Raw genomic sequence first — 15833 nt, 5'->3', positions numbered from 1 at the left:
ATAGAGGTTAGGTGACTTCCCCAAGCTCCCAGGAGCTCATGGACTCCTGCACTTAGGCCATTTAGGAAACACAGAGTCCAGAAGGCTCAGCCTGGGGGCTGTCAGAAGGCAAGGGACAGTCAGAGACTGAGACCCAGGACATGCCCACTGACCCACTCCCAACCATTTTCCAGAAGGTTCCAGGTTTTCCTAAAGCTTATCAGCTTAAAAAGCAAGCCAGTGTCATTGCAGGAAGAGCACAAGGTCCCTTATGCCCTGCAGACTTTCTCTGAAGCTCAGGCCACAGATAGAGCTATGAAGGGTGCATCACCAGGGCCTGGGCAGGTTCTGAGCCTCAGGATCTCCCAGAGGCTGCAGGCTTGGGCATCGCTGTACCCTTCAGTCAGAAAGCTGGAGCCAAAGATGATCTGCTCCCTGCCTGAGGGACCAGGTCTGGAGTCCTCCAAGGCCCCCGAAGTCAGCTCTGACCAGGGGAGTAGCAGAGAGTCTGGGAAGAGATCTTTCTATATGGCATGGGAGTCCCATCTGCCTATGCCAAGCTGTGTGCCAGTTGCTCCACACGTGTGACTCTGGGGTGGGATGGGGTAAGATTTGTTTCCGACTGGTATTTTTCAATTCAGAAAAAGTTGAGAGGTTGGGATGTGAGGGAAGGGACTCCAAGCAAGGGACTGCCAGCCCACAGCCTGACATGACACCTCAGCCATGAGGCTCTGAAGTCTCTGAGTTTCTGCAAGAGGTCTATCGACACAGACTCTTAGCTTTGAACCCCCGTTAGGCTCCCCCATTAGCGAATGAATATTAATAACTGATTATTAATTTGCAAAAGAATTCTCCTTCTGATCCCTAAGACCCCAGTCAGAGTTCAGCATTTTTCTTCATCTTAATTTTTATTTTTTTCTCCAGCTACAATGGCTTAGTGCGTTCTCTTTGTTCTTCCTCACCTTGTTCACTGAAATCCTGGCTGGCGGTTCTATCAGCAGAACTACAAAACCAAAAAGGCAATACAATTTTAGAGCTCTCCCTGTGTCGCCCAAGGAAGCCAGGGGGAGGGGGAGGGGACACGAAAAAGAAAGTAGTGTCTGGAGCCACGGAAACCAGAGTCCAAATCCCAGCTCTGCCCTTACTAGCTGTGTGGCCTTGAGCAAAACACTCATCTGTGAAATGGGATCATAATGCCGGCCAATGTAAGAAGCTAACAGGTAATAAATCATAGGAAATGTGATGCATGTAGTGGGCTTTTAATTCATGGTCAAAAATGTCATGTGATTATTACTAATCAGTTGGTTAAACTTTAGGCCTCCCATACGGCAATGGATACTTCCTGAAAATGTTATCAGAAGTCATGTGTCTGCCATCTCTAGTGGACCCTGCCTCTCCAACTACTAGGAATGATGGAGGAGGACCTGGGTTCAGAGCATGCACAATGTCCTTTTCCTAACAGTAATAATCATAAGAGCTACCATTTATCGAGCACTTACTCTTGGCTGAGTAATATTACATCCTTGTGATCACCATATATCACTCCCATTTTCACAGGTAAAGAAGCAGTTCAGACAGGTTAAGTGACTTGCCCAAACTCCCATAATACTAGTAGGTAACAAACTCAGAACAATAAGGATGGTGGTTCCTATGTGCCAGCACATAGGTGCTCAGGGATTTTTTTTTTTTTTTTGGTATGGTCATACAGGTTGTGCACTGCACAAGAGACCTGGCCACAGGGCAAGTTGGGGGTGAAACTTAGCTCCTGCCATGTTTGCCTAGCTCTGTGGCCTGGTACAAGGCTATGTCTACTTGGAGGCAGGAAGACCTTTTTTTATTTGATCTAACAAAGATAACGTAGGAGCTAACAGGTGCCCTGTTAATGCTTTATTTATATTACTTTCCCTAATTCCTCAAAACAGCCCTGTAGACTAGATATTAATACCCCCATTTTCTAGGTGAGAAAATTCAGGTCTGGAGAGTTCAGGTCACTTAGCAAAGTCACTTTGTAAGTGATAAAGCTAGAATCTGAACCCGATGCCAAAGCTGATGCTCTAAACCACTGGGCCACTAACCTGGCCCCATCCCTAAGTGCTCAATAGGCAAATAAAGGAAAAATACACAATCACCTGACTTTTACCTTAACAAACACAGCAGTTCTAATGAAGCCTCAGGGCCATCAAGGCCCTTAGTAAGGTTGCAGAAAACTCAACCCATCGGGAATTTGGAGTATTGTCTTTCAGCGCTCCAAACTGTGTGGCTTTATGCTCACTAAATATTTTTCAGTAGCTCAATTTCCTCGCCTGAAAGTGAGAGTAATATTGTAAGGAACGCTTCTCATAGTTGTTGGCAAAGTGTGTGCGTATGTAACAACCTGCACATCGACCATGGGAGGAAGGCATTATCATCGCCCTTCTGCTCAGGGAGGTGAGTGACACGCTCAGAGCCACACAACAAGTAGGGTAGAGTGGGACCTAAAACCAGTGTTCCCAACGACTCCCAGTCGGTCTGGGCTCCTGGCTAAGTGCCTCAGAGCTTCTGGAGCACCTGCAGCCTGGTGCTCAGGTGGCCCAGGCATCACGCAGTGCGTGTGTGGCAGGAAACTGACATTGATCACATAATCGCATTGAGTTTTTTTTTTTTTTCAGAAGACGGGGCAGGAAGGAGCACTCTGCGAGGAGTCTTTGTTTGGCTCCCACGCCTGAAAACAAAACCTCTGCCTTTGCAGGGGCTGGGACAGCCCAGATTATAGTCTTGGGTAATGTAGGCCTTTTCCGGAGCTGTCTTACGAAGGGAGGATGACCTAGGAGCATTTGGTGGCAATGTCCCTGACAGGGCTCAGCCTTCCTCTCATCCCCAGCTGTGGCAGGGTTCAAAGGAAATCCCATCTGTGAAAGCACTCTGCAAAGAGGTGCGGTCCAAATGCAGAGTGCTGTTGTTTTTCCTCCCCTCTGTGGATCTCAGGAGGCTGACTGCATCTGTGCTCAGATGACAGACTTGCCCATCCTGTGATAAAATGTGGGCTGCTGCTCCCACCCCCGCTGGGTGCCTTCCAAAACAAAAACATGCACATGCACTCTCTCCCCGCCTCCCCAACAACCACCCGCCACTATCTCCAGCTCTGCAGACCCACTCTGCACAGGCTGGTGAGCCCCCCTTCTTGGCTGTGGGTATAGTACTCCTTATGTGGGGCAGCAGCTGTGGATGACAGGGGAGGGAGAAAGTTAGAGACATACAGACCTTCCAGCGATTGCCACATTCATTGCATAAGACAAAGGTAGTCATGGGCTCATCAGCACTGCGTGTCTGCACCTGAGAAAGAGAGACAGAGAGAGAGAAAGAGCTGGACCACTCAGGAATTCACCCCATGCTCTAGGACCTGCAATAGCTCCCACTGTCTGTAGCAGTAGGTCCAAATCCCAGAGCTTGGCACCGTTATTCTCACCCTACTCCGGCCGTTCCTTCATCACTGAGAACTCCATAGCGTAATACTCCCCTCCCCGGACAGGGCCATCAGCTCACCTCCAGTACCTCACTGGCTCAACAAGCCCTCTGCACTTTCACTTTTGTTCTTTATCCTTCCAAACCCATCTCTCTGCTCTTGCCTCAAGGCTCATCTCCTACAGGAATTATTTTCTGACTCATCTTTCAACACGCCCTATCATCTATGCCTCACTGATCAGAACTTCAGGGAACTGGAAGCAGCCTTAAAGATCATCTAGTTCTTTCCTTTATTTAGTTACTTGGTTATTATTATTATTATTTTTTTAGTTACATGCTTATTTATTTAAGTAGGCTCCACACCCAGCATGGAGCCCAATGCAGAGCTCAAACTCACGACCCTGAGATCAAGAGTAAGGACATTTAATTGACTGAACCACCCAGGTGCCCTTCCCTCATTCCCTATGTTAGAGGCGCAAGACTTGAGCCCCAAGACTTGAGGACCAGAGAGGAAAAGCAGTTTGAAGATCATTGGATCACCAGGACTGTTTCATGTCACATTTCCTAGTTCCTCACGCCCTCAACCGAACCAGACAGATGCAGGAGTCGGGATTCCCACAGCAAATCCCTTGGATTTGCAGATTTAACAATGACAGTCCTGATTTTCTACAGCCAACCCTGGATGACCACGATATGTTACTGTGCGGACACTCAGCTCTGAATGGGACGTGCGCTGGGAGTCCGTCCCCCGGGCCCTGAGCAAGCCCAGCAGCGGGCCAGGAGGCCACAGCTTAGCGCAGCCGCCTTACTGGAGAATGGTAACACCGGAGGGAGGATAACCCTGGAGTTTCTCTGTGCAGAGAAAACTTGGCTAATGGGCGGTTTACTTCTGGGGGGAAAAAGATGCACAGAAAGCTCATCGTTGCACATGGAAATGTGCTTGGAAGAAAGCAGGAGGCTGCACCAACATCTCTGAATCCCTGAGGGGAATTCTTTGAGACGCTCCTCCAGAATGGCAAGGCTGGCTATATTTCTGCTGCAGCCACAGATTCCCGCGGGCAAGGTGCTCTTGATAAATCTTGCTTGCCCAGCAGATGGAAGAATGAATAGAGTTCTAGAATGACCAGGTATAAATTAGAATCCAAGCATAGTGGTGCCCCAAGAACATAATATGTACCACCCAGAAACAGAAGGTGGTTCTTGGGGTTTGAGTCTTTCAGAGAAGGGGCCTCCACAGCCTTCTGCGACTCCCTGTGCTGGGACAGTGGTCCTCAGCCTGAACACCTGGGGCTAAACGCCTTCAGCTTGGCTGCCACGTTGGCTGTACTGCAGGCAGGCAGAAAAGTCTCGATCTGGGTTTGTTACTACCTCTGCCATTTATGATGGTCTTGGCCATCTTGGACAAAGCTGCATACCTTGACCCCTGTCTGGGCCTCAGTTTCCCTGTGCATAAAATGAGGGAGCTAGTTTTCTATGGCTAAGTCTCTTTCTGAGCATCTGTGACTCTACAGAAGTCCGTGACTGGTCCTATTCTTGCTACAGGTCAGGCTAGAGCATGCTGGCCATGTCTCATAGACACAAGCCTGGGTGATCTTACATGCAGGAGAACATTTTCTAGAAGCCACAGGTGCATCATGGTGGTGGACTAAGACCTGCCCTTCTCTCTGCAGTCCGGAGTTTTAGCCCTTTCTCCCCCGGGCTCCCTTCTAGGCTGCCCCTGGTTCTCCACCTCCGACGCCCCCGTTGCCCCCTCTCCCGCACCTGGTTATAGGTACAGTTCTTCTTCTTGCATTTGCTGCACTGGAAAAGGTCAGTGGTGGTGCCGCCTGTCTTGGCCATCTGATGCTCACGGATAGCTTCCTGGGTCATGGCATTCCTCAGTTCCCTCAGCTCATCGCTGGCCATTTCCTGGAGAGAAATGAGTCTGCCCCTTCAGGGCTAGAGAGTCCCAGGGACCCTGTGCCCCACCCGGCTTCTAGAGAGCCTGAACGGAGGAGAGGGGAACATGCTGGATTGAGTACAAGGAGGGAGGCCTGGACTTCTGGCCTTGCCCCAGCTGGGAAAGGGCTATACCCAGAGTCTCCATTCTGCTTTGGGTGAAAGGGCAAGCCTGTAGGCTGACAGGGCCAAGAGCAGGAGGGCACGTGTGGGAGAGCAGAAGGCAAATAGCTTCTGCCCCAGAGTCAATATCTTGTGTACATTTCCCCAGATCCGGTGCTCACCCTGCCTGCCAAGACCTTGGGTACCTGCTTGAACCTTCCTGCATGAGCTGTCTGGGCCGTGACCCCCTGATCTGTGATGTTCCCCTTATCCATCTGGTCTGGACTTGGCCCAGTGCCTGCCCAAACTGTAATCACTGCCCAGTCTATTCTGACTGCTGGGAACCTTGACCTCAACACTCCATGACTTGCTGCAGCCACCTTGACCCAAGCAGGACCGGAAGCTCCTGGGTTCACACAGCTAACTGCTCACCTGCATCACAGAACATCTTTTTCTTTAAGCTCCTATAGAACAGAATGTCCTGTCTCCCATCAGCTCACCGCAGACACTCAGCATTTGCATTATCCAGGTCCTACCTTTATCCATCTCCCTGGGCATTTGACTCCCCTTACGCCTCTGCCAGAGGACAGCAGAGAAGGGAACACAAACTGGAGAGAGCTCTAGGTAAGGTTGGTTTGGGGGAGGGAGGATGGCCAGAGCTAATGTTAAAATGAGGACTTGGTGCTGGCTAAACATTTCCACTGTTGCTATCTATCCCGACTCCTTCAACCATGGAAAACAGAGTTGGCGCAAAGATCAAGTGATTGTAGCATGCTGACCACTGCATTATAACCACTTGGGCCTCCTGATGAAATGCAGAGTCCTCTGAATCCAAAATCCTAAGGGCACCCCCGGGAATTTTACTAGTCTGCCCTCAAGTTATTCTGGTGCACCCAAATGTTTAAGTCCGACTATATCAAGTTCAAGGACTAGGTCCTAACCACTGGCAGGGGTATACAGAAAAACAAGCCAATCCAGGGTCATATAAGCAAAAAGCAACTAACTTTAATTTGGGGAGAAATCCAGGGCATAATGCATTCATTCATTCAAAATGTATTGGATGTCAATTTACTGAATGCTTTTAACTGCACTTTGTGCTGGTGAATGGGGCCTTGGCCTTCGGGGTGCCTGGTTTGTAGCATTCACCAATTTCCATGGTGTAAATGCTCCTACAACGGCCAATTTCAAGCTACTAATGTCATGTAATCGAATGCAGAGCTGGAAATAGCTACACGGAATCACCTCTCTTGAGCTACTAGGCACTGACTCCCTCAGACGGCTACTTCTGAGCCCTGAGGATTCAGATAGGAAGATTTGTTTCCTGTCCCCAGGTCATGTTAGTCTGGTAGAGTGGCCAAGTATTTAGACAGGATTGCGAGATAGCGAGATAGCGTGAGATGTACTTAGAGCGGAAGAATACAAAGTACAGGGGGAAGCCCAGAGTAGGATGGCCAGCTGCTTGGGGGCAGGGGAGGCTCGTTAAAGAAGTTGATGCCTTAACCAGTCTCGAAAGATAAGCAGGAGTTCCCAAGACAGACAGGATTCTAGAGACCGAGAAGAATAGACACAAAAGATCAGACAAGAATAACAGGTCTTTGGGGAAGGACGTTTGGGGTGTGTTCAAGATGAGAAGTGTGGGAGATGGGGCTGGGCGTCAGACTGTGGAGAGGGGGTCTTGTGTGCCAGCTAAGAAACAGAGAACAGAAAGACACCCACTCACCAATCCATTTACCTGTCTCTGCCTGGCCTCATCGGGGAGGAGGCAGTGTCAAAGCCACATGGAATAAATAGAGTACTACAGTGTAGTATGGGACTATAATAAGGACGGAAAGGAGGATGAGAATGGAGTGGGAGAGGACACTGGTCCTCATGTGTTTACATCTTTAGAGGAGGAGCACTAAAGGTGAACCCGATATGTTGCACAGCTTTGACATGCCAGGGATGAGTGTCTCAGTGCTGGGTGAGCAGGTTACAGATAAAACCCCTCTCCTCGTGAGGCTGATGGTATATCCACTCAACAGGTCTAAAGCTCATCTTAGAATCGATTCCACTCTAGGATACGTCTGAGTAGAGAGGGAAAGAGGGAAGGAAGAATGAGGGAAGAATTAGGAAGACACAGGATGCAGAGAGGGACATCCCCATACAAGGGCATCTGCTGTCCCAGGCTCTTGCTAATGGCAGCTCCCTGTCCCCTGAGCCAGAGCACAGCAGGCCGCCCAACCCCAAGCTGTTATTTTTCTTATTGGAGCAAAAATGGTCTTATATTTCTTTCTTTCTTTCTTTCTTTTTCTTTCTTTCTTTCTTTCTTTCTTTCTTTCTTTCTTTCTTTCTTTCTTTCTTTCTTTCTTTCTTTCTTTCTTTCTTTCTTTCTTTCTTTCTTCCTTTCCTTTCCTTTCCTTTCCTTTCCTTTCCTTTCCTTTCCTTTCCTTTCCTTTCCTTTCCTTTCCTTTCTTTTCTTTCTTTTCTTTTCTCTTTCTTTTTTTTTTTTTGTCTTATATTTCTTAAAGAAACTTCCTGCCTGGAGCAAAAGATGACCTCAGGATGAAGGTCTCTGCATTCGATGCCTAGGCTTCCAGCAAGGGGGTAGGATCCTCGGTGCCTGGCCCTGTGGAAGGCCTGGTAAGTTCTTGGCTTGCTCCTCTTGGTCTGGTTGGCCTCTTCTTGGGCATGGGTTGACCACCTGATTCTCTTGTTCTGTTCTAGTGAATAGTCCTTGGGTGGGGCCAGACCATCTACATATCTGAGTTGGCCAGTTCCTTTGCTGGGACTTCTGAGGCCTTTGTGTTAATCCAGACACTCAGCTCCATTCTGACCTCTAGCTTCTGGGAACTTCCTGGGTTTGGCTCAGACTTGCGCCTAGACCTTGCTCTTGGTTCTCCTGGCCTGGTTTCCCCTAGCCTTGAATTGCCTGGAAGAGTCTCTGGATAGCATTCCTACAAAGCACATACAAAGAAGTAAAGGGATCCTGGAGCCAGAGAGTGGGGGACAGGGAAGAGGAAACACAAGGCCAGGTTTCCATAAAAGTCAAAGCTTCTCCTTGCAAGGAAAGATAAGACACTGTAAAGCCAAGTTGCAATTTGTAACTCTGGGAATATGTTGCTGGTTGCCTAAAAAGATCAAATATTTTGAATTGAGCAGAAAGATAACCCTGGTCCACCTGTGCCAAGTTCCCCTATTTTATGCTAAAGCCGGGGCTCACTCTTGTTTTGGGTATTTGAGGAAAGCAGTGAAGAGAGAAATATACATACACCTATCACATCTCTCCCCCAACACACACCCCTGCACCCCCCAAACATACACTAAATACCAAACACACTCCATACATTACACACCCCACACACATCACACATCATACATACTCAGCACACATACCACAAACACACAGGCACACCCTCGCCAACAGTTTCAGAGGGCTCCCAGACGTTCTGAGGCACAGCCAGACTCCAGGATCCCGATGCATTTCCCTTTCCCTTGTCTGGGCCACTTTGATTTAGTGGGGCTTGCAGGAAATCTCCTTTCTTTTTTTTGGGGGGGGGGTGGGGAATCTCCTTTATCAGCTCTGGCAACAAAGGGCCACTCATTATCTGAGGGTGCACAAAAGGGGTTTCCAAGAGGTAGGGCTCCGAAATAAACCGATCTGGGTTCAAATTCTCATCTGTCACTTCCTAGTCGTAGGTGGCTTCAGTTTTTCTCATCCATAAAATGGGTATAAATATTTCCCTTTTCATAGCATGGTGCTTGGGGTTACACAAAATGGTCAGTAACTAAACCTATCATACAAATTCTGGGGAGGGCTTTACGTATATTAACCTAAACACTCATATATATTAACTCATTCAATCCTTCATGAGATAGCTATTATTATTATTATTACTATTATTGTTATTATTATTATTAAGTAGTTTCCACGCCCTGCAGGGAGCCTGACACAGGGCTTGAACTCACAACCCTGATATCAAAACCCGAGCTGAGACCAAGAGTCAAATGCTTAACCCACTGAGCTACCCATGTGCCCCATGATATTTATTATTATTTTGTTTTATAGATGAGAAAAGTGAGGCCCAGAGAGGTTAAGTAGTTTGTCTAGGATCACACAGCTAAGTGAGAGAGGCTGAATTCAAACCCATGCAGTTTGGCACAGTCCTGAAGCTTGTAACCAGCGCGCATACTTCCTTGAACAGGCTTGTTTCCTTTCCCTTCCCTTCCTGACCTCTCAAGCTATAAATTCCTAGAGTGGCTCTATCATGGCACTTACCACCTCTGTATTGTACAAATTTGAAATTATGCCTGTCTCCCCACCTTGGACCTTGTTTCACAGAGACAGGCACGGCTGTTTTGGCTTGGGACCAGGACTGAACAAGACAGAAGAGGGAGGCAGATAACAAAGCCATAAAAACTGGGTGGTCTGGGGCCAGACGGCTTGCCTCCTGGCTTTGACATTTTCTTTTCTTTTTTTTTTTTTTTAAAGATTTATTATTGGGACACCCAGGTGGCTCAGTGGCTGAGCATCTGCTTTTGGCCCAGGGCATGATCCTGGAGTCCCAGGATTGAGTCCTGCATTGGGCTTCCTGCACGGAGCCTACTTCTCCCTCTGCTTGTGTCTCTGCCTTTCTCTGTGTCTCTCATGAATAAATAAATAAAATCTTTTTTTTTTAAAGATTTTCTTTTTTTTTAAAGTAATCTCTATACCCAACGTGGAGCTCAAACTCCCAAGAGTCCTTGGGATCAAGAGTTGCATGCTGCACCAACCGAGTCAGCCGGGCCTCTGGTTTTGACATCTTCTAGCTGTGTGTGTAGACAAATCAGTTAACCTCTTTGAGCCTCAATATCCTCATCTGTAGAATGGGGATACTAAACACTTCTATCTCAGATGCTGTGAAGACATAATTGGCCAATGAGCCTAAGGCACTTAGCACAGTGCTTAATTCATATTAGCTGTGTCCACTATCCTGATGGTCTAGAAGCCTGGAGGGATGGGGGGTCTGAGATGGTCTGGCTGAAAAAGCCCCCAGCTCATCTCCTCTGAGCCACAAGGTGCTGCCTGTCAGACGTGGGCAAAGCAGCAGGGACCTGGTCCCAGGCCCCACCCCACCCCACCACGCTGAGGTCCCAGCCCCCACTCTCACCTCTGCTGTCATCTTGGCAATGAGCCCAGCAGAGATGGCTCCACTGAGCACATTCCTCCTCAGGCTGGGGTTCCTGGGGTCCTTGAGGTTGCTGATTCGACTGCGCACCCGGTTCCGGTACTTCATGTCCGTGCTCTTGAGCTCCTGGTAGATATGTGACACGGTCAAGGACCAGCGAGCCACTCATGGAAGGGCACAGAAGGACAGGGAGCCACTCACTCCCTGAAGCCCGAGGAGCCCCAGGACCATCTGTTCCCCTCCTTGGACTTGAACAGGGATTGGGCATCTATGTGGCCTCTGACTCCCAGAGTGGAGCTCTTGCTCGGGCATTTGGGGTCAGCTATGCATCAGGGACAGGAAACAGCTTCCATGGTGAGATCAGGCCATAGCAAGCTCTATGGTGTCAGGGACCCCAGGGATGGGCGTCCTGGGTCTGTCTGAGCCTTTTGAATAACTCAGATGAATCACATTTCTTTGTGCCTTGGTTTCCTTATTTATAAAATATGGGGCTATTCTGAGGATTCAGCAAGCTACACCTAGCATGATGCACCAGCCTGGTGTCTGGGACATCACGTGCTCAACATTTAGGGCCTGGTAAGATGAGGACAGTGATAAAACTCATCCCCAGTTTCAAAAGGCCTCTGGAACCAGCTATCAGAGGAAAACATAAGATTAGGAGCCTCATGTCAAAGGCTCAAAGAAGTATTACAATCAAGACACCATTTTGTTCAATCTTCAGTCGTGTTCCCAACATAGTCGAGCACAGATCCACCTCCCCCCCACCACCCCCTTTTCCCCTAGGAATACCTAGTAGCAGGTCGTGGAACCCACTTTGGGAATTGCTGGTCAGAGTTACTTCTCTCATTAATAGATAAGGAAGCTAAGGCTTGGGAAGGATGAGGGCCCTGCTCAAGGTCACAGGGCAGATTCCCGGCAGAGACAGGGCTGGAAGCCAGATCCCCTCCTGCCAGTAAGGCTCCCTCCACTCCCACTGCAGGAAGTCGCCCCTGACCACCGGCCGCAGGGACTTCTCTTCCCAGGCAGGCGGGCGCAGCATCCCAGACAGGTCGCCCACCCCGCCTCCCTTCTCTAGCCTCCGGAGGAGCCCAGGGAACACAGCGCATTGTCTTGGTCTCCTCCGCCAAGCAGAACCAGGAAGACAAACCCTTTGCTGGGAAGAGCCATATACGAGAAAGAGACTGTGGGGAATATGGACACGTGGAACAGCTGACTTGCTAGAAGCGGTGGGAGGGAAGGTGGTGTCATCTATTTTGTCTGTTATTGCTGTTTTAATGTTGTTTGTATAATAACAACATGAAAAGAAAGAATATGCCACAATGCATGTAAAAGCCAAAAATTTTGTTTAAAAAAAAAATCTGTGTTTGGGGGCAGCCCCGATGGCCAGCGGTTTGGCGCCACCTTCAGCCCGGGGTATGATCCTGGAGACCCAAGATCGAGTCCCATGTCAGGCTCCCTGCATGAAGCCTGCTCCTCCCTCTGCCTGTGTCACTGCCTCTCTCTCTCTCTCTGAGTCTGTCATGAATAAATAAATAAAAATCTTAAAAAAAAATTCTGTGTTTGGGATTCCTGGAGGTGTGAATCTGCTTGATAGGTGGGGACAGCAGGCCTGGCAGTACTGTCAGCAGCCTCTTCCTGACTCTGTCTCTGTTTCCTGAGATCCCAAGGCAGGACGAGGTGGAGCACAGGCCCTGGGGTCACTGACCCCTTCAGAGGTACGGTAGTGCGAGGTCACTCCAAACAGGGCAGATCTTTTTAGGACAGAGAGCATTCAAGCCCTGGAGCTTATCCTCCCCCTCACCCTCACGTCCCATCCTCTAAGAACAAAGAGGTAAAGGGCTTAATACAGCTCTGATTTCCTGTCCTTCAGAAGAGGGAGGAAGGGAAGGAGGAAAGGCCAGGAGTGGCACCGGGTACCAATCACTGGCCTTTGTTTCAACCTGGGCTTGAAGGTAGAAGGGACCTGTTTGGAGGAACGACCGCTTGGAGAGGAAAAGATGAAGCTCAGGGGACGCGTGGGTGGTTCAGTGGTTGAGCATCTGCCTTGGGCTCAGGTTGGGATCCTAGGATCCTGGGATCAAGTCCCACATCGGGCTGCTTCTCCCTCTGCCTCTGCCTCTCTCTCTCATGAATAAATAAATAAAATCTTAAAAAAAGAAAATATGAAGCTCAGGGTTTTGATACCTTGTGCTCTGTGTTCCTGAATCAACTGGGACTGATGAGAATGTACTTGGTGATGTGTTGAACAGCCCAAGATGCGCTGGTTAATAATTAAATGATGGTGGAGAGGACTTCCCAGCAAGCACGTTTGAAGATATACAGGTAGGCCTCACACAGGATGTGGCAGCAGGTGAGCTTGTTGACCATGGTCAGACCAGACTGGACCAGGGACCCTCCCCAGCAGACCTGATTGAGCTCCCTGGGTAGCCCAGGAGGCTTAAAAGGGTCACTCACATCTTAAAAGGGTCACTCACATCTCAGTGTGACACTCAGAACCCCTCTCCCTGGGAGATTTGTCCCCCTCCCTCTATACCCCTTTGAGATGCAAAGCTTTATTTCTCCAGCAAAAGATATTCCATGCATTCATTCAGTGGGACACTGCAGAGAGGGATTTTCTTCCCCAAACAACACTCTTGGTGCAGGGGGCCCACATGACTCGGTGGTCACCTCCTCTGTCTACAAAGCCCCCTTGTAAAGAGGGCAAGAACTCAGGACATGGAATCCAAAGGCCAGGGTTTTCAATCAAGCCCTGACACCCAGTAGTTCTGAGCCTCAGTCTCCTTATCTGTAAAATGGAAACAACAGCCTCTGCCTCCTAGAGACTGTGAGAATTGCCAGAAGCAGGAAGCATCAATTGCCCATCACAATGCCTGGTATGGGGATCCCTGGGTGGCGCAGCGGTTTGGCGCCTGCCTTTGGCCCAGGGCGCGATCCTGGAGACCCGGGATCGAATCCCACATTGGGCTCCCGGTGCATGGAGCCTGCTTCTCCCTCTGCCTGTGTCTCTGCGCCTCTCTCTCTCTCTCTGTGACTATCATAAATTAAAAAAAAAAAAAAAAAAAAAACAATGCCTGGTATGTAGTTGGGATTCAACCTTCAGAGGATGGAACAGAGGAGAAGGCAGAGGATGAGAAAGGCTGCACTCCCTGTCGACTCTGATACTTGACATCGCAACCCAGCCAGGTGACAATGTGGCCTGTCTGGCACAGGGACTGAGCTCTCAGGCTCTGGAGTCACACTTTCTGGGTTCAAATCCCAACTCAACCACTACTGTCAGCTGTATGAGCTTTGGCAAGAGACCTAACCTCTCTGAGCCAGTGGCCTCCCTTGTAAAATGGGATTCATCAGGGGACCTACCTTGTGGGATTGTTCTCAACCTTGAACGAGGTACTGCTTCTAAACAGCTTAGCAAGAGGCTGGCAGGTGCAAGACTTAATACATGTTAGCTAGAATTAAAAACTCCAGTTCAGAGGCAGAGCAGGGGACTGTCTCCAGGACCCTTCCCCTCCCCTTCAGTGTCCTGGGTCCCTTGCACTTGGGAGCCCCTGCTGCTGGACAGTCCAGGCACCCACAGCCCTGGCACAGCTCAAGGATATGATCTTCGATTTCCGATGCCATCTTGTCACAGTTGACTCCATAGTCCTTGTAATCATCTAAAAGAGATTTGGGAAGCACAGGTGTCAGCCAGACATGGTGTTGGCAGTGGCGCCTGCCCGTACAGCGCCCTGCAGTGTCCTGTACCACTCCTGAGAAAGACCGCATCTCATCTGCCCTTGGGAAACCCTTCCCTCCTCCACCCCTGGCCCAGGCCCTCTCACCTTCGGCCTTCAAGGCTGCCGAGAGCATCTCCACACACTTGTCCCGCACAGAGTCCCCTGTGAGATAGCAGGGTGCCAGGAGGCAGACGGAGGGGGCAAAGGTGGGGGTTGAGGGGCTGGTGGGTGTTTTGGGGGTCTCTGCTTTCGATTTGCTGCTGTTTGATCTGAGGATGACAAACAGAAACAGACATTCTGACATTAAGCTAATAAAGCCTTCGCTAAGCACCATTCTGGATGTTTCCATGGGTGAGCTCCCTTAATCCTCATGACAACCCCATGAGGTAGGTGCTATTTTTAGGCACTTGACATGGATCATCTCATTTAATCCTCACAACGCCCCCATGAGGCTACCTGCTATTCATATCTCCATATTAGGCTTGCATTTTAATTTTTTTTAGAATTTATTTATTAATTCATGAGAGACACAGAGAGAGAGAGAGAGAGAGAGAGAGGCAGAGGCAGAGACACAGGCAGAGGGAGAAGCCCGCTCCAGGAGAGGAGCCCGACGTGGGACTTGATCCTGGATCGTCAGGATCAGGCCCTGGGCTGAAGGAGGTGCTAAACCGCTGAGCCACTCGGGCTGCCCTAGGCTTGCATTTTAAAGTGAGTTGTAGATAGTCCCATTTAGGATAATTTGACTCTGGTCACACATCTGGAAGCCAGAACCTAAACCCAGGCAGTTGAACTCTGGTGCCCAGACTCTTAACCAATCACTCTGCTCTGCTGGTTACAGAGTATTATCACTACACCCAAAACTATGCTACCGGGACGCCTGGGTGGCTCAGCGGTTGAGTGTCTGCGTTTGGCTCAGGGCATGATCCCGGGATCTGGGATCGAGTCCCATGTCAGGTTCCTTGCATGGAGCCTGTTTCTCCCTCTGCCTGTGTCTCTGCCTCTCTCTCTCTGTGTCTCTCATGAATAAATAAAATCTTTAAAAAAAAAACTATGCTACAATCCGTTAGACACCATGCTAGCTGCTCTACCATCTCATTGAACCACATACTCACTCATTCAATGAATATTTACTAGGTCATGTGCTAAGAACAAGGGGTAGGGCAGAAAAGTCAGGAAAGCTCCGTCCCGCGAGGAGCTGACAGTCCAGTGAACAGTGAATTTACCACCACTGAAGAGGGTTGGCTTTTACCATGTGCCAGGCACTGCGCCAGGCACTTCAGGAACATTTTCTAATTTAATTCTCATAGTAATCCTAGGAGGTAGATACTGTTCTCCTCCTCGTTTGCAGATGAGGGGAAACAGAGTTACACCACTGAGATTTGAACCTAGGTCTGCCCAATTCCAAAGTCTACTCTTAACTCCTGTGATACAGTGCCTAGGAGTGACCTCATTTGGGTTTGGGCTTAAAAACTCACAAATACAGGGCAGCCCCGGTGGCGCAGTGGTTTAGCGCCGC

General features: G+C 49.3%; 1 protein-coding gene across 4 annotated transcripts in view; it reads right to left on the bottom strand.

Annotated features, from left to right (window-relative positions):
* Positions 1–868: 868 nt before the first annotated feature.
* TCEA3 (transcription elongation factor A3) overlaps positions 869–15833 on the bottom strand; it is a 43138-nt gene continuing 28173 nt past the window's right edge. For 2 of the 4 annotated variants that reach the window (XM_072827862.1, XM_072827861.1), the window contains 6 exons: positions 14423–14586; positions 14202–14257; positions 10587–10742; positions 5182–5328; positions 3220–3291; positions 869–982 (listed from right to left, as the gene is read on the bottom strand). In XM_072827862.1, the coding sequence (XP_072683963.1) occupies positions 974–982; positions 3220–3291; positions 5182–5328; positions 10587–10742; positions 14202–14257; positions 14423–14586 (604 nt within the window). In that variant the 3' untranslated portion in view covers positions 869–973. Of the gene's footprint in view, positions 983–3219; positions 3292–5181; positions 5329–10586; positions 10743–14200; positions 14258–14422; positions 14587–15833 lie in introns of all 4 variants that reach the window. The other 2 variants (XM_072827859.1, XM_072827863.1) reach the window with 2 other exon arrangements.

This window comes from Canis lupus, chromosome 5 (assembly GCF_048164855.1).
Source record: "Canis lupus baileyi chromosome 5, mCanLup2.hap1, whole genome shotgun sequence".
NCBI lineage: Eukaryota > Metazoa > Chordata > Mammalia > Carnivora > Canidae > Canis > Canis lupus.
Note: the sequence above shows the minus strand (reverse complement) of the source record. Positions and strands in the feature narration are given on the sequence as shown.